Source organism: Gorilla gorilla, chromosome 15, assembly GCF_029281585.2.
Source record: "Gorilla gorilla gorilla isolate KB3781 chromosome 15, NHGRI_mGorGor1-v2.1_pri, whole genome shotgun sequence".
In the NCBI taxonomy this organism is placed as follows: Eukaryota; Metazoa; Chordata; class Mammalia; order Primates; family Hominidae; genus Gorilla; species Gorilla gorilla.
The window spans coordinates 87947449-87971626 of NC_073239.2; the positions used below are offsets into that span (position 1 = coordinate 87947449).

The window sequence follows — 24178 nt, forward strand, 5'->3', positions numbered from 1 at the left end:
TTTATACCTCTGGTAGAATTCGGCTGTGAATCTGTCCAGTCCTGGACTCTTTTTGGTTGGTAGGCTATTAATTACTGCCTCAATTTCAGAACTTGTTATTGGTCTATTCAGGGGTTCAACTTCTTCCTGGTTTATATGTGGGAGGGTGTATGTGTCCAGAAATTTCTCTATTTTTTCCTAGACTTTCTAGTTTATTTGCATAGGGGTGTTTATAGTATTCTCTGATGGTACTTTGTATTTCTGTGGGATCGGTGGTGATATCTCCTTTATCATTTTTTGTGTCCATTTGATTCTGCTCTCTTTTCTTCATTTGTCTGACTATTGTTCTATTTTGTTGATCTTTTCAAAAAACCAGCTCCTAGCTTCATTGATTTTTTTGAAGGGTTTTTTGTGTCTCTGTCTCCTTCAGTTCTGCTCTGATCTTAGTTATTTCTTGTCTTCTGCTACCTTTTGAATTTGTTTGCTCTTGCTTCTCTAGTTCTTTTAATTGTGATGTTAGGGTGTTGATTTTAGATCTTCTCTGCTCTCTCTTGTAGGCACTTAGTGCTATAAATTTCTCTCTAAACACTGCTTTAGCTGTGTCCTAGAGATTCTGGTACGTTGTGTCTTTGTTCTTATTGGTTTCAAAGCACTTATATATTTCTGCCTTCATTTCGTTATATATATCCAGTAGTCATTATAGTAGTCATTCAGGAGCTGGTTGTTCAGTTTCACAATTAAAAAAAAAAGGCTTTGGAAGTTTCTTCTAGAAATTTCTAATTAGTTGTAGCACATGGAGAAAAAAGCTAAATTTCTCCAAGCTTTTAAAAAACTAATGTAATACTGATATCAAAATGTGACTAAGTGGGTTGGGCACAGTGGCTCACACCTGTAAACCCAACACTTTGGGAGGCCTAGGCGGGTGGATCATCTGAGGTTTGGAGTTCGAGACCAGCCTGACCAACATGGTGAAACCCCGTCTCTACTAAAAATACAAAAAAAAATTAGCCAGGCATGGTGGTGGGCACCTGTAATCCCAACTACTCAGGAGGCTGAGGCAGGAGAATCGCTTGAACCCAGGAGGTGGAGGGTGCTGTGAGCAAAGATTGTGCCACTGCACTCCAGCTTGGGTGACAGAGCGAGACTCCATCTCAAAAAAAATATATATGTGTATATATATGTATACATACATGTATACATATATATGTATACATACATGTATACATATATATGTATACATACATGTATACATATATATGTATACATACATGTATACATATATATGTATACATACATGTATACATATATATGTATATGTGTACATACATGTATATATGTATGTATATTTATGTATACGTATATATGTATGTATGTATTTGTATGTGTATATATGTATGTATATGTATGCACGTGTGTATACATATATGCGTATATGTATACACACTCACACATATATATGTGTATATATGTATACATACATATACTGTGTGAATCCATCCAGTCCTGGACTCTTTGGTTGGTAGGCTTTTTAGGTTTGTATGTACGTGTGTGTGTGTGTGTGTGTGTGTGTGTGTGTGTGTATAAAAATATGTATACATATATTGTTGCATGTATAGTCACAAACAAAATTATAGTTGTTTTTTATGTGAACATATACATATATGCATATATGTATGTATATATAATATATAAATAACATTTATATATTTTATATACATTATATATTATGTATACTTATACACATACATACATATATGGATATATACATTTTGTATACATGTATATAAGTTCACATAAAAAATAAGTATAGTTTAATTTTGCTTGTGCCTAGAGATGCAAAAATCCTGCAATTGCAAAGTAAGCAGAAACTAGCAGTCCTTTTTTATAAGTGCCTATATTAGTCTGTTCTCACACTGCTGATAAACACTTACTCGAGACTAGGTAATTTGTAAAGAAAAAGAGATTTAATGGACTTACAGTTCCATGTGGCTGGGGAGGCCTCCCAGTCATGGCAGAAGGTGAAAGGCATATCTTACATGGCAGCAGGCAAGACAGAATAAGAGCCAAGCAAAAGGGGAAACACCTTATAAAACCATCAGATCTCTTGAGACTTACTTACTACCACGAGAACAGTATGTGGGAACTGCCCCCATGATTCAGCTATCTCCCACTAGGTCCCTCTCACAATTATGGAATTATGGGAGCTACAATTCAAGATCAGATTTGGGTGGGGACACAGCCAAACCATATCAGTATCTCTAAAAAAATTGAACCATTTTTCATTTTTAAAGTCAATTTAAATATTAGCAAATTAATAGAATTCTATTTTAAAAGGTCACTGTAGTAAAACATGATCCTCTCAAAAGATGTCAGAAGACGTTTGATTAAATTTCATTTCTATTATTGGTTTAAAAGACACTTTATAATATTGCATATGTTCTTATTATGTTGAAAAACATGTGTATGTATTACTGGCATACCTTGGAGATATTGCATGTTGGGTTCAGACCACTGCAGTAAAGTAAGTATCACAGTAAAGCAAGTCACACAAATTGCTTGGTTTTCCACTGCATATAAAAGTTATGTTTACATTATATGGTAGTGTATTAAATGTGCAATAGCATTATGGCTAAAGAAAGAATGTAATACGTATCTTAATTTTAAAAATTTACTGCTAATGAATGCTAAGGATGATCTGAGCCTTCAGTGAGTTGTAATCTTTTTGCTGATGGAGGGTCTTGCCCCTATGTTGATGGCTGCTAACTGGTCAGGTTGGTGATTGCCGAAGGTTGGGGCAGCTTTGGCAAGATCTTAAAATCAGACAACAATGAAGTTTGCTACATTTATTGACTCTGTTTGATGAAGGATTCCTCTGTAGTATGCGATGCTGTTTAATAGCATTTACCCATAGTATGATTTCTTTCAAAATTGGAGTCAGTGCTCTCAAACTTTTTGCTATTGCTTTATTAATCAAGTTTACGTAGTATTATAAATCCTTTGTTGTCATTTTAACCAAGGCTCACAACATCTTCACTTAGGAGTCAATTTCTTCTCAAGAAACTGCTTTCTTCTCAACCATAAGAAACAACGCATCAGCTCTTTACGTTTTATCAGGATATTATAGCAATTCTGCCACATCCTTCAGATTTCACTTCTAATTCTGCTTCTCTTGCTATTCCTGCCATATCTGCAATTACTTCCACCACTGAAGTCTTGAAACCCCACAAAGTCATCCATGAATCAACTTATTTCAAATTCCTATTAGTGTTGACATTTTGACCTCCTCCCATCAATCATGAATGTCCTTACTGGCATCTAAAAGGGTGAATCCTTTCCAGGAAGTTGTCAGTTTACTTTGCCCAGAGTCATCAGAGGAATCCCTCTGTGGCAGCTATAGCCTTACAAAATTTATTTCTTAAGTAATAAGACTTGACAGTTGCAGTTATTTCTTGATATACAGACTGCAGAACGGATGTTGTGTTAGCAGGCAACACTAACGTCTTGTACATTTCCATCAGAGTTCTTGGGTGATCAGGTGCATTGTCAATGAGTAGTAATATTTGGAAAGGAATCCTTTTTTCGGAGCAGAAGGTCTGAATAGTAGGCTTAAAATATCCAGTAAACCATGCTATAAACAGATGTGCTGTCATCCAGTCTTTGTTATTCCATTTATAGTGCACAGTTAGAGGAAATTTAGCATAATTCTTAAAGGTTCTAGCATTTTTGGAATGGTAAATGAGCATTTCAACTTAAACTTAGCAGCTGCATTAGACCCTATCAAAGAGAGTCAGCCTGTCCTTTGAAGATTTGAAGCCAGGCATTGACTCCTCTCTAGCTGTGAAAGTCCTAGATGGCATCTTCTTTCCGTGTAAGGATGTTTGGTCTATTTTGAAAATCTGTTGTTGTAGTGTAGCCACCTTCATCAATGATCTTAGCTAGATCTTCTGGATAATTTGCTGCAGCTTTAACGTCAGCACTTGCAGCTTCACCTTGCAGTTTTATGTTATGAAGGCCGCTTCTTTCCTTAAACCTCATGACGCAATCTCTACTAGCTTCCAACTTTTCTTCTGCAGCTTGCTTGCTTCTCAGCCTTCAAAGAATTGTAGAGAGTTAGAGCTTTGCTCTGGATCAGGCTTTGGCTTAAGGGAGTGTTATAGTTGGTTTGATCTTCTCTCCAGACCACTCAAACATTCTCCATATCAGCAATAAGGCTTTTTTGCTTTCTTATCTTTTGTTTGTTCACTGGAGTAGCACTTTTAATTTTCTTCAAGAATGTTTCCTTTGCATTCACAACTTGGCTATTTGGTGCATGAGGCCTAACTTTTGGCCCATCCTGGTGATATGGTTTGGATTTGTGTCTCTGCCCAAATCTATGTTGAATTGTAATACCCAGTGTTGGAGGAGGGGTTTGGTGGGGCGTGATTAGATCATGGGGGTAGATTTTCCCCTTGCTTTCTCATGATAGTGAGTCCTCATGTGATCTGGTTGTTTAAAAGTGTATAGCGCCTCCCCCTTAACCCTATTCCTTCTGCTCCAGCATGTAAAATGTGCTTGCTTCCCCTTCACCTTACACCGTGATTATGTTTCCTGAGGCCTACCCAGCCACACTTCCTGTACAGTCTGCAGAACTGTGAGCCAGTTAAACCTCTTTTCATTACAAATTACCCTGTCTCAGGTAGTTCTTTACAGCAACACGAGAATGGACTAATGCATTTGGCTTTTGACATGCCTTCCTCACTAAGCTTCCTTATTTCTAGCATTTGATTTGAAGTGAGACATGCAACTGATTCTTTACTTAAATACTTAGAGGCCATTGTAGTGTTATAAATTGCCCAAATTTCAATATTGCTATGTCTTAGGGAATGGGAAGGCCTGAAAAGAGGGAGAGGTGGGGGAATGGCTGGTCAGTGGAGCAGTCAGAGTTCTTAAACCATTTGTCAATTTAAGTTTGCCATCTTATATGGGCATAAATTGTGGTACTCCAAAGTACTTAGAACACTAACATTAAAGATCACTGATCACAAATCACCACTATAGATACAACAGTAATAAAATGTTTGAAATATTGAGAGAATTACCAAAATGTGATCCAGAGACAGGAAGTGAGCACATGCTGTTGGAAAAATGGTACCAATAGATTTGCTTGACACAAGGTTGTCAAAAACCTTCAATTTGTAGATATCACAGTGCCTTCAAAGAGCAGTAAAGCAAAGTACAATAAAACAAGGTATGCCTGTATATTTTTAGGGAGTATCATATAAAATGGTCACCCACAGCATGTATTCCTATCAGTGTCAGGTTCAAGTCAAGGGTTTTTCTTGTCAACACTATGTAACATTATTATGGAAGTGTTGGTGACAGTTATTAAACAAGAAAATGAAATAATGGAATTATTGAGGGCTGTAGAGTACTAAACAGCACTCTGAATTAATGGAATTATTGAGGGCTATAGAGTGCTAAAGAGCACTCTGTAGCTGTGCTAAACAGCACAGCTCCTTAGCTTGGCTATAAAAACCTTTTTAGCCTTATCTTTCATTGTACCACCACCACCGTCAGCTGGGACTAGGTGTCATGGTATCAGTTTCTCTCAAAGCAGTGGTTTTCAGACATGGATGGTGTATGTATTAATATTACTTTTAAAGAAAAAAAAATTATTGTGCAGCCTGATTTCTGTACAGTTAAGTATCATTACTTTATAGTCTTTACATAATATAAGGAATTTACAAATTGAGTTGAAACAAGACCACAGAACAAAATAAAAATTAACATTAGTGTAACAGATGGTATTTTGCTGGCACTAGATTGCTATGGGTCTCATTCTATATTTAATCTGTTTTTGTATTTTTACTTCAATAACATTCCACTGGTTTTTGTATTTTTAAAATTAACTCAGACCTTCAGGAGATGTGCCTTTACTCTTTGGTCCTTCATTTGATACAAACACAATTGTAAACCCATTTGAAACATTTAGAAATCAGTAAGTCAAAATTAAAGTTACTTTACCACACGAATTATCAGACCCGTAGTGTGAGTGCGGTGGCTCATGCCTGTAATCTCAGCACTTTGGAAGCCTGAGGCAGGCAGATCGCAAGGTCTGGAGTTCAAGACCAACATGGTGAAACCCCGTCTCTACTAAAAATACAGAAATTAGCTGGGCCTGGTGGCGCATGCCTGTAATACCAGCTCCTCTGGAGGCTAAGGCAGGAAATTACTTGAACCGGGACCCAGGAGGCAGAGGTTGCTGTAGGCTGAGATCACGCCACTGCACTCCAGCCTGGGCTACAGAGGGAGACTCTGTCTCAAAACAAACAAACAAAAAAAGCGTAGTGTGCTAATGCTAATGCACATTGTGTTTTTGCAGGATATGAATATAGAATATGCGTGATTTCTGGAGTTTGCTACAATTCGTTAATTAATATTCTAAGGCAAATCCATCACATACTTTCAGTTGCAATAAAATATGTATTTTTTTTCTAAATCTTATGTGTCCTTGCATTCATTTTTCCCACTTTCTGGTTTTTCCCCTTTGTAAAGGTCTCTCTCTCTCTCTCTCTCTCTAAGGTACCTACTGTCAACAACGGGAAGTGGAGGCCATTACTGAAGGTGTAGAGGAAGATGAAGGATTTTGCTGTTGTGAACCTGGCCATATTCCTCACATGCTTTCATTTAATGCTGCATTTAGCCAGCGATGGCTAGCTTGGGAAGTGATAGTCACAAAGTATATTCTGGAGGGTTATAGCATCACTGATAATAGTGCTGCTTCTATGCTTCAAGTCTTTGATCTTCGGAAAGTACTCACCACTTACTATGTCAAGGTAGGAGTATGTGCCTACTTAGATCTTCAGATAATCAGAGTTTCTTCTTGGGAATGACATATATAAGTATATATATATGTATATACTTTTTTTTAACGTATGCTTTGCTTCCAAGTACTTATTTAAATTCTCTAGGATCCAGAATACTCCATAAAAATAAACCTACTAATGTCTTGCTTTCTCTTTGTTTACTGGAATTCATTCTATTCATTCATTAATAATAATAGCTAGACATTTGTAGCTTGTGTTTTAGCTTGTGCTAAGGAATATGTACACACAAATATGCATACACACGTGTATCTTACTTAATACTGTAAAGAAGTATTTCCCTATTTTATAAATAAACAACTTAAGGATCAGAAGTTAACTTGTCCAAGATCCTCTAACAAGTAGAGTTTGGGGCTTAAAAGCCAGGCTTGTCTGACTCTTGAGCCCTTGCTCTTGACCACTGCTTTGCACTGCTTTCATTCAACAAACTGAATAAAAGTATTGCAAAATTCAAGAGGTCCCCAAGACCACCCTCACTTCTGACATCAGCTGTAATTTTGGGGTCCCCAAGACCACTCATAGGGTAAGTTGCTAGAAACACCCACGGAACTCAGCAAAGTTGTCATACCCACATTACACTCATGTTACTACAGTAGAAGGACACAGATTAAAATCAGCCAAAGGAAGAGGTACATAGGATATTGTCCAGAGACACCGAATCAAGGAGTTTCCAGTTGTCCTCTCACAGTAGAGTTGTGCAGATGCCTGTTTTTCCCAGCAGTGAAGCATGGCTGTACTCAACGGGCTGTTGTCCACCAAGGAAGCTTGCTCGAGCTTGGTGTCCTGTCACGTAGGCATGGTTGACCATCCACATGGCCAACGTAAGTCTCCAGGATGTCCAGAGGTCATGCTGATACTGTGTGGCTCTAGGTCCCCAGCTGAACAAAGACTCTTTAACGGGAAGGGCATCCCAAGGCTTAGAGGTTACCCCCTAGAACCCAAGGGTAAAGGCCAAACCCCTCATTGGGCAAGGTTAATCCTTTACTGCACAAGATATTCTTATTTTTGCTAAAGAGTTTACAGAAATACAGTATGGTTGTCACTTAGGGGCTTCCAGGTGAAGCCAGTATTTTTAAGAAGGAAATGTGTGCTAAGCTTTAATAACCAACATCTGAATTTTTCACATCGTTTTTTGTTTTCTTCTCTTTTTTTTTTTTTTTTTGAGACAGGGTTTCATTCTGTTGCCCAGGCTGGAGTACAGTGGCATGATCGTAGCTCACTGCAGCCTTGACCTCCAGGGCTCAAGCAATACACCCACCTTAACCTCCTGAGTAACTGGGATTACAGGTGCATGCCACCACACCCAGCTAATTTTTTATTTTTTTGTAGAGATGAGGTTTCACTGTGTTGCCCAGGCTCTCAAACTCTGGGCTCAAGCAGTTCTCCCACATTGGCCTCCCAAAGTGCTGGGGTTATAGGCATGAGCCGCCATCCCCAGCCTGAAATTTTCATATCTTATGTTGTTACCTCTCCTCATGACCTTATTTGCTGGTTGGGATGAACATTGAGCCTTCCATTTTATGTTTGGCTTATCCTAACCTCAGGAAGCTAGAGATTGATTTCACAATATTTTTTACTTGTATGTGCGTGTGGCATTTTCTATCTCTAGTTCTAAATATATATCTCTATAACTTGGCCTAGGACCACCAGATGGCCTTAATAACTCTCTATGAGAAATTATTCAAAATAAATGAAGCACAGTAAGGTTTTTTTACCTCTTTTGAAATAACCTAAGTTCAAAATCTGTAAAATCCATAGATTAGGTCCAGGCGCAGTGGCTGATACCTGTAATCCCAGCACTTTGGGAGGCCGAGGCGGATGGACCACTTGAGGTCAGGAGTTCAAGACCAACCTGGCCAACATGGTGAAAACCCATCTCTACTAAAAATACAAAAATTTATCTGGGTGTGGTGGCGGGCGCCTGTAGTCCCAGCTGAGGCATGAGAGTTGCTTGAACCCAGGAGATAGAGGTTGCAGTGAGCCGAGATTATGCCATCGCACTCTAGCATGGGCGACAGAGTAAGACTCTGTCTCTAAATAAATAAATAATAAAATAAAATTAATAGAATTGTTTTGAAGTTGCTTTGTTGAATTTATGGTTGTGATTTTAAAGTATTAGATGTTTTTTCATCCAGTAAGGCCTGAGGTATATTATTATAGTATTCTTAAAATATATATGTAGAATATTGAGGGGGAATAAAATACTTTTTAGTCAGACTAAAAAGTGTTTTACTATTTATCATTATAAATAATTGGAATTTATTTCATTGAGTAATCTGAGTTAATTGAAATTGTAATTTAATCTGAATTCTTTTTTTTTGTCTTGTTCATGTTAGGGTATCATTTATTATGTTACGACCTCGTCTAAGCTAGAGGAGTGGCTAGCTAATGAGACAATGCAGGAAGGACTTCGTCTGTGTGCTGATCGCAATTATGTCGATGTGGACCCGACCTTTAATCCAAACATTGATGAAGACTATGACCACCGACTGGCAGGCATATCTAGGGAGAGTTTCTGTGTGATTTACCTCAACTGGATAGAGTACTGCTCTTCCCGAAGAGCAAAGGTAGAGTTTATTTCATTTACAACTCTTTGAATCCAGGTTTTTCCAAAGATGCAAAGAATGTCCCTGTTAGTTCTTATGAGGTCAGTTTTTCAAGACCTTCCTCTCTCTCATCTTCCGGTTAAGATAACCTAACTGGTTCATTATGGTTGGGCCAAACCAGCTCTGCCAAAACAGGTTAAATGAAGTGGCCTCCTTCTTTCTTTCATTTGCAGTGTCCCAGTCTCACTGTCCAGGTAGCACCTCCTTCATCCTGGGCATGTACAGGCATGCACATACATTCACATTCCATGCATTACCCTCCAAAATCTAGTCCTTAAGAAATTCTACCTCTGTCTGCCACACTTAAGGATTATTAAATGTCTTTGTCCCAAATACAAAGTCTAGACCAGTGCTGGCTAATGGACTTTCTGCAGTGTTGGAAATATACTGTCACTGCCACATGTGGCTGTGAAACACATGAAATGTGGCTAGTACAACTGAAAAGCCGAATTGTAAATTTTATTTAATTTTAACTGATTTAAATTTAAGAGCCCATATAGCTAGTGACTACCATATTGGACAGTGTGCATCTAGACCATTGATTTTCAAATGTTAATGTGAGTAAAAAAGACATAGGAACTTGTAAAAATGCAGATTCCTGGGCCCCACCTGCAAGACTCTGATCTAGGTCTAGGCTGGGGATCACCCTAGATGATTTTAATTCTGGTGGTTCCCAATCCACACATTAGGATAACATGTCTTATCCTAAAAGTAAGATGAGTTAGGGACTTCAGCAACTACAGCTTCCTTCTAGGTCTCATGATTTTTGTGGTAGTATCACACCCCGGTCAGACTCCATGTAACAGAATTGCAGTGCCAAGGCCTGTGATTACAAAGTTAATTCCTACCACCACTGCTGCTTTTTAAGCAAAAGCCTTGTGTAGTTGAACCACCAGTGTCGTATGTACAGATGTACCTGCTATCATGGAGCAGTGTGAGCTACCTTGACAACTGGTGCCTTCGTCATGGTCTAGGAGGTGCATACCGACCATCTTCACATTTAGCACTTGGTTTAGTCCTTCCTTTGCCACCACTTAGAGTAAGACAGCCATCATATCAGCCTCTTTTTACTCCATCAATAAGAACAGGAGCATCTTGTACTTCCTTTCTGAGCAGTGGCCTTTGAGCTTTTATACTAGATGTGCAGTATATACTGAGCAGAGTAGTATATCTTAAGGGATAGTGAGTTGGATAAAATAACCTCACAGAAGGTTCAGAAGACCAGCAGACAGTGGCTAGAAGTAGAGGACCTCAAAGCTAAACTTCTTTCTTCCAAACATATAATAAATAGTTTTATTTTTCATAAATAAAATACACTTAAAATACTTTGCGTACTGTTCTCAAATCCTTGAACTGACTTTTGTTGGGGAGAGTAATGGGAACAGTCATGTTATTCTATATCTCTTCTTTGGCTTAGATGATATTGGCTATTTTGTTATGAGTTAATCATGATGTTTTGGGCTAGGAGTTCACAGTCTACCCACTCAGGAACAGGGTTCCATCCTACCTTAAGGACCTTTCTCTTAGAGATTATTGCTGAAGTCATGAACATGGCTCAAGGAAGTCCTCCTGATTGGTAATAAATCATATATTCAAAAGGTTTACCTCTAAACTTGGGTATCCCCAGTCTCATCAGGTAGCTTATTTCACTAATCCTGGTCTGTTTTGTTTTCTGCTCTTACAATCTGTTTAGAAAAAAATTATCAGTTGTATTTTTCCAGCTATATAGTCTTCCCATCTGCTCTAGTTTCTCTTTTAAGTTGAACAAGATTATCTTCATCTCCTTAAGATCTTGCATGCTATTCCCTGAATCAACATTCCCAGATAACCTTTTCCTGGGGACATTAATCAGGCCAGACTTGCTGACTCCAAACTGTAGTGCCCTCATCTGAATGTTTAAAAGCTGCCTCAGACCCTTCTTCCATAGTTTCCTTTCAAGATAGTGTAAGATTGATCCTGAACTAACTGCATTAAAATTACCTTCAATGGGAAAATGAAAAGATTCATCTCAGTTTCTTTCTCCTACTTTTCAAACAATAAGTATTTCTTTCACTTTGTTGTTAGTATTAGCAAGAATTCTTGGTGACAATTTCTAATGCAATTTAGGGACTAGGGCACACGCCTTCTCCAACAGTAACAAAATAGTGCTACCAGGCTTGAACTAATTTTTTTCTTTCAGCAAATTAAAGATGTTGCTATACTGTCTTCTGGCTTGCATTGTTTCTGATGAGAAGTCTGCTGTCATTCTTTTCTTTGTTCCTCTGAAAAAAATGGTAGGTACAATATAATATCTTTTTTCACTGGCTGCTTTTAAGATTTTCTCTTTATTACTGGTTTTAAGCAATTTAAATATGATGTGCCTTAGTGTAGTTTTCTCATGTTTCTTTTTTTATTATTATTATACTTTAAGTTCTGGGATACATGTGCAGAACATGCAGGTTTGTGGCATGGGTATACACATGCCATGGTGGCTTGCTGTACCCATCAACCTGTCATCTACATTAGGTATTTCTCCTAAGCTATCCCTCCCATAGCCCCCCACACCCCGACAGGCCCCGGTGTGTGATGTTCCCCTTCCTGTGTCCATGTGTTCTCATTGTTCAACTCCCACTTATGAGTGAGAACATGCAGTGTTTGGTTTCTGTCCCTGTGTTAGTTTGCTAAGAATGATGGTTTCCAGCTTCATCCATGTCCCTGCAAAGGACATGAACTCATCCTTTTTTATGGCTGCATAGTATTCCATGTTGTATATGTGTCACATTTTATCTAGTCTATCACTGATGGGCATTTGGATTGGTTCCAAGTCTTTGCTATTGTGAACAGTGCTGCAATAAATATACATGTGCATGTGTCTTTATAGTAGAATGATTTATAATCCTTTGTGTGTATACCCAAAATGGGATTGCTGGGTCAAATGGCATTTCTGGTTCTAGATCCTTGGGGAATCACCACTCTATCTTCCACAATGGTTGAACTAATTTACACTCCTACCAACAGTGTAAAAGCATTCCTATTTCTTCACATCCTCTCCAGCACCTGACTTTTTAATGATCGCCTGACTTTGTAACTTTTTTTTGTTTCCTGACTTTTTAATGATCGCCATTCTAATGGGAGTGAGATGGTATCTCATTGTGGTTTTGATTTGCATTTCTCTAATGACCATTGATGATGAACTTTTTTTCATATGTTTGTTAGCCACATAAATGTCTTCTTTTGAGAAGTGTCTGTTCATATCCTTCACCCACTTTTGGATGGGGTTTTTTTTTCTTGTAAATTTAAATTCCTTGTTGATTCTGGATATTAGCCCTTTGTCAGATGGGTAGATTGCAGAAATTTTCTCCCATTCTGTAGGTTGCCTGTTCACTCTGATAATAGTTTCTTTTGCTGTACAGAAGCTCTTTAGTTTAATTAGATCCCATTTGTCAATTTTGGCTTTTGTTGCCATTGTTTTTGGTGTTTTAGTCATGAAGTCTTTGCCCATGCCTATGTCCTGAATGGTATTGCCTAGGTTTTCTTCTAGGGTTTTTATGGTTTTAGGTCTTACATTTAAGTCTTTAATCTGTCTTGAGTTAATTTTTGTGTAAGGTGTAAGGAAGGGGTCCAGTTTCAGTTTTCTGCATATGGCTAGCCAGTTTTCCCAACACCATTTATTAAATAGGGAATCCTTTCCCCATTGTCTTGTTTTTGTCAGGTTTGTCAAAGATCAGATGGTTGTAGATGAGTGGCATTATTTCTGAGGCCTCTGTTCTGTTCCATTGATCTATATATCTGTTTTGGTACCAGTACCATGCTGTTTTGATTACTGTAGCCTTGTAGTAGAGTTTGAAGTTAGGTAATGTGATGCCTCCAGCTTTATTCTTTTTGCTTAGGATCGTCTTGGCTATGCGGGCTCTTTTTTGATTCTATAGGAAATTTAAAGTAGTTTTTTCTAATTCTTAGAAGCAAGTCCATGGTAGCTTGATGGGGATAGCATTGAATCTGTAAATTACTTTGGGCAGTATGGCCATTTTCACAATATTGATTCTTCCTATCCATGAGCATGGAATGTTTTTCCATTTGTTTATGTCCTCTCTTATTTCCTTGAGCAGTGGTTTGTAGTTCTCCTTGAAGAGGTCGTTCACATCCTTGTAAGCTGTATTCCTAGGTATTTTATTCTCTTTGTAGCAATTGTGAATAGAAGTTCACTCATGATTTGGCCCTCTGTCTGTTATTGCTGTATAGGAATGCTTGTGATTTTTGCACATTGATTTTGTATCTTGAGACTTTGCTGAAGTTGCTTATCAGCTTAAGGAGATTTTGGGCTGAGACAGTGGGGTTTTCTAAATATACAGTCATGTCATCTGGAAACAGACAATTTGACTTCCTCTCTTCCTATTTAAATACCCTTTATTTCTTTCTCTTGGCTGATTGCCCTGTCTAGAACTTCCAATACTGTGTTGAGTAGGAGTGGTGAGAGAGGGCATCCTTGTCTTGTGCTGGTTTTCAAAGGGAATGCTTCCAGTTTTTGCTCATTCAGTATGATATTAGCTGTGGGTTTGTCATAAATAGCTCTTATTATTTTGAGATAGGTTCCATCAGTCCCTAGTTTATGGAGAGTTTTTAGCATGAAGGGCTGTTGAATTTTATTGAAGGCCTTTTCTGCATCTATTGAGATAATCATGTGGTTTTTGTCATTGGTTCTGTTTATGTGATGGATTACGTTTATTGATTTGCATATGTTGAACCAGCCTTGCATCCCAGGGATGAAGCCAACTTGATTATGGTGGATAAGCTTTTTGATGTGCTGCTGGATTCTGTCTGCTAGTATCTTACTGAGGATTTTCTCATTGATGTTCATCAGGTATATTGGCCTGAAATTTTCTTTTTTTGTTGTGTCTCTGCCAGGTTTTGGTATCAAGATGATGCTGGTCTCATAAAATGATTAGGGAGGAGTCCCTCTTTTTCTGTTGTTTGGAATAGTTTCAGAAGGAATGGTACCAGCTCTTCTTCGTACCTCTGGTAGAATTCAGCTGTCAGTCCATCTGGTCCCGGGCTTTTTTTGGTTGGTAGGCTATTAACTACTGCCTCAATTTCAGAACTTGTTATTGATCTATTCAGGGATTCGACTTCTTCTTGGTTTATACTTGGGAGGGTTGTGTGTGTCCAGAAATATATCCATTTCTTCTAGACCTAGTTTATTTGCGTAGCAGTGTTTATAGTATTCTCTGATGGTAGTTTGTATTTCTGTGGGATCAGTGGTGATATCCCCTTTATCATTTTTATTGTGTCTATTTGATTCTTCTCTCTCTTCTTCTTTATTAATCTAACTAGCAGTCTATCTATTTGTTGATCTTTTCAAAAAACCAGCTCCTGGATTCATTTTTTGAAGGGTTTTGTTGTGTCTCTGTCTCCTTCAGTTCTGCTCTGATCTTAGTTATTTCTTGTCTTCTGCTACCTTTTGAATTTGTTTGCTCTTGCTTTTCTAGTTCTTTTAATTGCGATGTTAGGGTGTTGATTTTAGATCTTTCCCACTTTTTTTCTGTGGGCATTTAGTGTTATAAATTTCTCTCTAAACACTGTTTTAGCTGTGTCTCAGAGATTCTGGTATGTTGTGTCTTTGTTCTCATTGGTTTCAAAGCACTTATTTATTTCTGCCTTGATTTCATTATTTACCCAATAGTCATTCAGGGGCAGGTTTTTCAGTTTCCATGTAATTGTGTGGTTTTGAGTGATTTTCTTAATCCTGAGTTCTAATTTGATTGCACTGTGGTCTGAGAGACCGTTTGTTTTGATTTCTGTTCTCTTGCATTTGCTGAGGAGTGTTTTACTTCCAATTATGTGGTCAGTTTTAGAATAAGTGCAATGTGGTGCTGAGAAGAATGTATATTCTGTTGATTTGGGGTGGAGAGTTCTGTAGACGTCTATTAGGTCTGCTTGGTCCAGAGCGGAGTTCAAGTCCTGAATATCCTTGTTAATTTTCTATCTCGCTGATCTAATATTGACAGTGGGGTGTTAAAATCTCCCACTATTATTGTGTGGGAGTCTGAGTCTCTTTGTAGGTCTCTAAGGACTTGCTTCATGAATCTGGGTGCTCCTGTATTGGGTGCATATATATTTAGGATAGTTGGCTCTTCTCGCTACATTGATCCCTTTACCATAGCTTTTCTTTGTCTTTTTTGATCTTTGTTGGTTTAAAGTCTGTTTTATCAGACACTAGGATTGCAACCCCTGCTTTTTTTGTTGCTTTCCATTCACTTGGTAAATATTCCTCCATCCCTTTATTTTGAGCCTATGTGTGTCTTTGCACATGAGATGGATCTCCTGAATACAGCACACCAATGAGTCTTGGCTCTATCCAGTTTGCCAGTGTGTATCTTTTAATTGGGGCATTTAGCCTGCTTACATTTAAGGTTAATATTGTTATATGTGAATTTGATCCTATCATTATGATGTTAGCTGGTTATTTTGCCCATTAGTTGATGCAGTTTCTTCATAGTGTCAGTGGTCTTTACAGTTTGGTAAATTTACAGTACCAGTGGCTGGTACTGGTTTTTCCTTTCCACATTTAGTGCTTCCTTCAGGAGCTCTTGTAAGGGAGGCATGGTGGTGACAAAAATCTCTCAGCATTTGCTTGTCTGTAAAGGATTTTATTACTCCTTAGCTTATGAAGCTTAGTTTGGCTGGATATGCAATTCTGGGTTGAAAATTCTTTTCTTTAAGAATGTTGAATACTGGCCCCCACTCTCTTCTGGCTTCTGCGGTTTCTGCAGAGAGATCTGCTGTTAGTCTGATGGGCTTCCCTTTGTGGGTAATCCGACCTTTCTCTCTGGCTGCCCTTAACATTTTTTCCTTCATTTCAACCTTGGTGAATCTGACGATTATGTGTCTTGGGGTTGCTCTTCTCGAGGAGTACCTTTGTGGTGTTCTCTGTATTTCCTTAATCTGAATGTTGGCCTGTCTTGCTAGGCTGGGGAAGTTCTAGGTAATAATCCTGAAGAATGTTTCCAAGTTGATTCCATTCTCTGCATCACTTTCAGGTACACCAATCAAATGTAGGTTTGGTCTTTTCACATAGTCCCATATTTCTTGGAGGCTTTGTTCGTTCCTTTTCATTCTTTTTTCTCTCATCTTGTCTTCATGCTTTATTTCATTAAGTTGATCTTCAATCTCTGATATCCTTTCTCCTGCTTGATCGATTCGGCTATTGATACTTTTGTATGCTTCACAAAGTTCTCATGCTGTTTTTCAGCTCCATCAGGTCATTTATGTTCTTCTCTAAACTGGTTATTCTAGTTAGCAATTCCTCTGACCTTTTTTCAAGGTTCTTAGCTTCCTTGCATTGGGTTAGAACATGCTCCGTTAGCTTGGAGGAGTTTGTTATTACCCATGTTCTGAAGCCTACTTCTGTCAATTTGTCAAACTCATTCTCCATCCAGTTTTGTTCCCTTGCTGGCGAGGAGTTGTGATCCTTTGGAGGAGAAAAGGCATTCTGGTTTTTGGAATTTTCAGCCTTTTTGCACTGGTTTTTCCTCATCTTCGTGGATTTATCTACCTTTGGTCTTTGATGCTGGTGACCTTCGGATGGGGTTTCTGTGTGGACATCCTTTTGGTTGATGATGATGGTATTCCTTTCTGTTTGTTAGTTTTCCTTCTAACAGGCCCCTCTGCTGCAGGTCTGCTGGAATTTGCTGGAGGTCCACTTCAGACCTTGTTTGCCTGGGTGTCACCAGTGGAGGCTGCAGAACAGCAAAGATTGCTGCCTGTTCCTTTCTCTGGAAGCTTCGTCCCAGAGGGGCACCCGGCAGGTGCCAGTCAGAGCTCTCCTGTATGAGGTGTCTGTCGACCCCTGCCCGGGAGGTGTCTCCCAGTCAGGATGCACAGCGGTCAGGGACCCACTTGAGGAGGCAGTCTGTCCCTTAGCAGAGCTCAAGTGCTGTGCTGGGAGATCCGCTGCTCTCTTCAGAGCCAGCAGGCAGCAACATTTAAGTCTGCTGAAGCTGTGCCCACAGCCACCCCTTCCCCCAGGTGCTCTGTCCCAGGGAGATGGGAGTTTTATCTATAAGCCGCTGACTGGGGCTGCTGCCTTTCAGAGATGCCCTGCCCAGAGAGGAAGAGTCTAGAGAGGCAGTCTGGCTACGGTGGCTTTGCTGAGCTGCGGTGGGCTCTGCCTGGTTCGAACTTCCTGGCAGCTTTGCTTACACTGTGAGGGGAAAACCGCCTACTGAAGCCTCAGTAATGGCAGATGCCCCTTCCCCCACCAAGCTTGAGCATCCCAGGTCAACTTCAGACTGCTGTGCTGGCAGCAAGAATTTCAAGCCAGTAGATCTTAGCTTGCTGGGCTCCGTAGGGGTGGGATCCACTGAGCTAGACCACTTGGCTCCCTGGCTTCAGCCCCCTTTCCAGGGGAGTGAGCAGTTCTGTCTCGCTGGCTTTCCAGGCGCCACTGGGGCATGAAAACTGTGGCAGTTAGCTCGGTGTCTGCCCAAATGGCTGCCCAGTTTTGTGCTTGAAACCCAGGGCCCTGGTGGTGTAGGCACGCGAGGGAATCTCTTGGTCTGTGGGTTGTGAAGACCATGGGAAAAGCATAGTATCTGGGCCAGAATGCACTGTTCCTCACGGCACGGTCCATCACAGCTTCCCTTGGCTAGGGGAGCAAGTTGCCCGACCTCTTGCGCTTCCCAAGTGAGGCAATGCCCCACCCTGCTTCGGCTTGCCCTCTGTGGGCTGCACCTGCTGTCTAACCAGTCCCAATGCAATGAGCCGGGTACTTCAGTTGGAAATGCAGAAATCACCTGCTTTCTGCCTTGATGTTGCTGGGAGCTGTAGACCGGAGCTGTTCATATTCGGCCATCTTGCCAGCCACCTGTTTCTTGTTCTTGAAGTTCACTGAGATTCTTGAATCTGTAAGTACATAATTTTTTTCAGATTTGGGAACTTTTCATGATTTAAAAAAATCTATTAAAGACATGCTTTATTGATACAAACACACACAAACTATAAAGGACTAAGAAATATAAATATCTGTGTCATAAGCAAACATTCAGGATCGACAGAATGATCAAAGGAGACTACATCAAATTGGATTCCTATGGTGGAGGGGGGACCCCAGCTGTAACAGCTTTTCCAGTTCTCTCTCCTATCCAGAACCATGAGAGGCACGCCATTCGAGGGGAGGTATGCAATCTGATGCTCCTCAGACAGGTCAAAATTCTCAAAGTCTGTAGGATTAAAAAGTCTATAAGATTAAAAGGGGAGCATTTTTCTACTTCTGGATAGGTGTCATCGAGGCAGGAATAGAAGTGGTTTTAGCTTTAACAGTCTTCTCAGTCATAAGGCCCAGACCCCAGCTTCAGCCCATCCTTAGGAGCCACACAGGTGCCTGGTTCTCTGTTTTCCTTATCAGTAAGGATCAGAGTAGTTATTCTGGATTACTCCAAGACTCTCCTTCCACCATTATTAAAAATAGTTTTTTCTGTTTTCCTCTACGCCTTTTGCAGGAACTCCAATTATATTTGTATTAGGCTGCTTGATTGTCCTACAGCTCCCTGACGCCCTGTTCATTTATTTTCGGTCTTTTTTCTCTCTGTATTTCATTTTGCATAGTTTCTCTTGCTAAGTTTTTGAGATCATTTATCTTTTCTTCTGAATTAATATACCAGTAATCCCATTCAGTATATTTTTTATCTCAGACATTGCTTCATTTTGTGTCTCTAGAAGTTTGATTTGGGTCTTTTCTACAAATCTTCCATGTCTCATTCAACATGCTCAGTCATTCCTCTGCCTTCTTGAGCTTATGGAATATAGTTAAAATAGTTGTTTTAATATCCTTGTGGGTTAAGCCTAACATCAATGTCAGTTGTGGGTCAGTTTTGATTGAGTGGTTAATTGATTGCTATTATGGGTCCTATTTTCCTGCTACTTGCATGCCTGTCAATTTTTTATTAGATGCCAGTCTTTATGAATTTTACTCTGAAGGGTGCTGGATATTTCTGTATTCCTGTAAATAATTCTTGAACTTTGTTTTGTGACACAGTTAAATTCTTTGGGGACAGTTTGATCCTTTCAGGGCTTACTTTGGAGGGACCAGAGCAGCTGTTAGTCTGGGGCTAATTCTTCCCCGTGACCAAGACAATGCCGTCCTGAGTGTTATAGCCAGTCCCAAGGTTTTTCGCTGTTCCTTTGTATTCCATTCGGATGATTCTTTTCTCAGGCTAGGGTCCTCTTTGCGTGTGTGCTGTTGCCATAGATCTCCGAGTTCCCTCGCCTCCCTCTCTCGGTAGCTCTCTCTAGCACTCTGCCCTGTGAGCTCCAGCTGGCTCAGAGGCCTCTGTCTCAATTTGTGCTCCCCTTTCTTGTGCTGTGGTCTGGAAACTCTCTAGGTAATAAGCTCAGTCAGTTATAGGGCTACCTCATTTGTTTCCTGTCTCTCAGGGACCGGTGTCCAGTGTCTGAAAACTGTTGTGTCATGTATTCTGCCCAGTCTTTGGCTGTTTCAGCTAGGGGGGTAAATATGGTCTCTATTGAATCATCTTCGCTGAGGTAAATCTGAATTAAAAAAAAAAATTTCTCATCACAGAAACAATACATTTTTAGTCTAAAAAGTTGACAGGGGAAGGGAGGTAGAGAAAAAGAAAAAAAGAATGAAGATCACCCGTCATTTTATCACCCGTTGTAACTACCTTTAGTATTTTTTCTTCATACAACTTCAAGTCTACACCCACTCTCTTTTATTTTTCTTTTGTATTTCTTTAAACTAGTGCTCTCATACTCTTTATTTACTGTTTTGTAACCTGGACCCAAATTTTTTTTCAAAATGCCTACTTGATGAAACTAGAGTACGTGCTGTAAGAGGTAATATGTCTTTAGAAACAATCTAATTGGCAAGCAACTAGGATATCTCTAACACAGTCGCCATTAACTAAATTATCAAGTTAGTGATAATTAACCTATCAATAGTAAGTTAATATCTTAGACTGTTCCCCTATTGTATTTATAAGTTAATGGTTTATAAAGCCAAAAATAAATACCATTAGCAAAGTTAGAATAATTAAGCTAATTATTAGCCTGTATCATTGATTCTTCACCTTTAGCATGTATTAGAATCACTTGGAGAGTGATTGCTTGACCCCACCTCCAGAATTTGATTTCAGAGATCTGGAGTGGCCAGAGATTTGCATTTCTAACAAGTTTCCAGGTGATGTTGATACTGCTGGTCTTAGGACTATACTTTGAGAAGCACTGCCCTGGATTATTTTTTGGTAACTGAGATACTACCAAGATTTTCTTTAGTATTATATAAGGTAATCAGTGATTATTATTTGGGCTTTCTTAGAGGGAGAAACAGAGGAGACTTAGCAGCTTCTTTCAATTGTAAGGCATGTAATTGTTAAAAAATAAAAAGGTTGAGGGGAAACAATATTTTATGAATATCAACTTGATTTTCACTATGTTTATAGTCACTAATAGGCTAACTCACCTGCCACTGATAGCCTGCTTGTCAAGTTATGGTCAAAAATAAGTAGTTAAGAAAAAAAAAAAAGAAATAAGTAACTAATAGATAGAAATATTGTATTTTCAAGAGAGGGTAATATCAGTAATCTCAGTAAGTACTTTAAAATCTTTAGCTAAAATCCTAATATTTTATAATAGAGTCAGTTTTTTTTGTTTTATTTTGTTCTATTATGAAATTTTAGATTTTATTTAAGGATTCCAAAGAAACTCCCCATACATATTCATGCTTCATTTCATACAGTTTTATTAAGTTTATTTTGAGGAGATAGAAATTATGTACTCTTTGAATTATTTATCATTTCGCTATATTATTTAGATTTATGATTTGTTAAATACTTACATACCTTTCTGATAACTAATGTTTTTTGTTTTTTTAAAGCCTGTGGATGTGGACAAAGATTCATCCCTAGTGACTCTCTGTTATGGACTCTGTGTTCTGGGACGGAGAGCTTTGGGGACTGCATCCCATCATATGTCCAGGTAAAGAAGGCATTTCTGTTCTGAGGAAGAGAGCATGGGAAGCTGTATAACCTAAATCTAAAATCATTTTTCATGGACGCATGTATTGTATGCTAATTTATTGTAAAGTCTTTTTAGGTTTTATATTTCTATACATCATCTTCTTGAATGTAGGTGAGCTGTCCTAACTGGTTAACAGAACTGGTTTTTAAAATTCACACATGTGTGGGTAGCCACTGATAATGAGAATATAATGAATTTAAGACATTTTAAAATACAACCACCCCATGAATTTTGATTGGCCTCCTCCTATTTACATCTATTTTTCTAATAAATTCATTCATTTCTATTTTTCCATATTTCCTTGCAGTCTTTGTCCAGGGTATTTATACTTCTAATATAGTAATATATTAGATTTGGGGACTCTAAATCTAAACTGAATTTCCTAACATATACATCCAAATGAATCAGAATTAAGAAATACCACATATTTTGAATTTTTTTCTGTGATAACTACATGTTTTCCATTAAGTTTTCTTAGTTTATTTTAACTTATAGGCTCTTTGCCTGTTGTTTATTTTCATGGACTCACTATTACAGTGGTTTATAAATAAGGGTCCCAGGTCGGACAGGCCCTGTCTCTTGTGATTCTGGTTCAGGGTTCTGACATTAGTTCCTGGAATCTGTATTTTCAAAACACTCCCAGGTGATTCTGATGCACACGCAGATGTAAGAATCAGTGTCATGGAAGACCTTTGTCAAAACATGTGAACTTTTATCTCCAATCTTAACAGTAATTTAGAGTCATTCCTCTATGGATTGCATGCCCTATTTAAAGGAGATTTCCGTATTTCTTCAATTCGAGATGAATGGATCTTTGCTGACATGGAATTGCTAAGAAAAGTAGTAGTCCCTGGGATCCGTATGTCCATTAAACTTCATCAGGTAAGAAGATGAGATTTTTCTAATTCATTACTGGTGTTTACTGATCCTTCTTCACATGATTTCAGTATTAGTCCATTCTCATGCTGTAAGGAATACCCGAGACTGGGTAATTTATAAAGGAAAGAGGTTTAATTGACTCACAGTTCCACAGGGGTGGGGAGGCCTCAGGAAACTTACAGTCATGGCGGAAGGGGAGGCAAACACATCCTTCTTCATATGGTGGCAACAAGGAGAAGTGCCAAGCAAAAGGGGGAGAACCCCTTATAAAGCCATCAGATCTCATGAGAACTCACTCGCTATCATGAGAACAGCAGCATGGGGGTAACTGCTCCCATGATTCAATTACCTCCCACCGGTTCCCTTCCAGGACACGTGGGGATTATGGGAACTATAATTCAAGATGAGATTTGGGTGAGGACACAACCACACCATATGAGCTTCCAAGTTATGTTTCTTAGGAACCTTTTGAGGAATATTCTGATCTGAATAAAAGAAAAATGTGATTTCATGACAAGATATATTAAATCTTTAAAACCTGAACCTATGTTTCTAATAGTAAATTTGAATATTAACATTAGAGAGTGACTGATACAGGCATGAAATGTGAAGAAAAAGAAAAATTATTTACAAGTTGTAAGTAAAGGTCCTTGGCCCCCATAATACTTATTTTGACTTCATATTATTGCAATTCCTGCCTATTCCCTGTATGAATATTAGCCAACTCTAAATATAGTGTGGTAACACTTCAGGAATGTTACAAGTGCTGCTGTTACTGAATGATGATTTTCATTCCATGTGTTACATAGAATAATAGGTGGTTAGGACAGACTTAGGCTTAGCTAAATATCTTAGTAGGGTAATAACATTAAAGTGAGGCCCCACAATGCATTTCTAAAGCCCTAGATGATTGCAAGAATATATTGTGAAATTAAGTACTGGCACTTGTTCCTCCATTCCACTGGACAGTAGTTGTCAGATCTGATGATAGAGACCCTGTGATAAGACTCATTAAAGTGTATCTGCAGTGCTCAAATCTAATTGAATCTTTTGCCCCCAAATAAAAGGTGACTTACTCTTCAAGTCATTATAGTATAATCTAAAGTGTGGGAATTAAGTTAAAAACCTCACATTCTTTAGGAACATGACTAATAAAGGACACATTATTTGAAAATCTCTGTGAAAAATGGAATACTATTTGAGGATGATGACCTGGGGAAATATTAATTTGGGATCAAATAGAATTGTCCATCTTGAGACTAGTTTTAGAGTTTTGAGACAAAATTCAGTGCATTTCAAAAAAAGGTAATTCTTCAGATTAAAATGTTTTTAAAACTTAGACATTTCTGGAAAGGTACCAACTATGTATCTGCTTTATAAGAAATACTCTCTTTCATATAGCATAATTTTCTAATAGCTTCTGACATACTTCTTCAATTAATTCTAAATGTTATCACAGATATTTTATCTCAGCTTGTCTGAGACGAAACTGAGCACAGAATTAAAGCTTCTGATGCCTTGGGTGCCTGCCCCTAGTCTCTCCTTACAGGACTTTCTTGCCTGTTGCTGCCAGGTCTCTTTCCTTAAATATTCCTTTGGCTGTGGCATTATTGCCGATATCAGTGATTCTTTACTTTATATTCTGGCCCAACACACTTGGATATAGCACACTCCCATCATTAGCCTGGACTGACAACATTTATAAACAGGGAGGTGAGAATGTAGAATTGGAACCAAGAAGCCATGGAGGGCTGAGGGGAGGAGAGGAAGTAGAGAATGTAATGCAACCTGGAGAAGTTCCTTAATTCTGATATACCTTCTAGGAGGGTGGAGATTGAC

At 38.7% G+C, this 24178-nt stretch overlaps 1 protein-coding gene across 10 annotated transcripts in view; it reads left to right on the top strand.

Annotated features, from left to right (window-relative positions):
• Window positions 1–24178, top strand: part of PCNX1 (pecanex 1) — a 207376-nt gene that overhangs the window by 159025 nt on the left and 24173 nt on the right. For all 10 annotated transcript variants that reach the window (XM_031001771.3, XM_031001775.3, XM_063697936.1 and 7 more), the window contains 4 exons: window positions 6541–6794; window positions 9179–9409; window positions 21318–21418; window positions 22192–22342. In XM_031001771.3, coding sequence (XP_030857631.1) covers window positions 6541–6794; window positions 9179–9409; window positions 21318–21418; window positions 22192–22342 — 737 coding nt within the window. The remainder of the gene's footprint in view (window positions 1–6540; window positions 6795–9178; window positions 9410–21317; window positions 21419–22191; window positions 22343–24178) is intronic.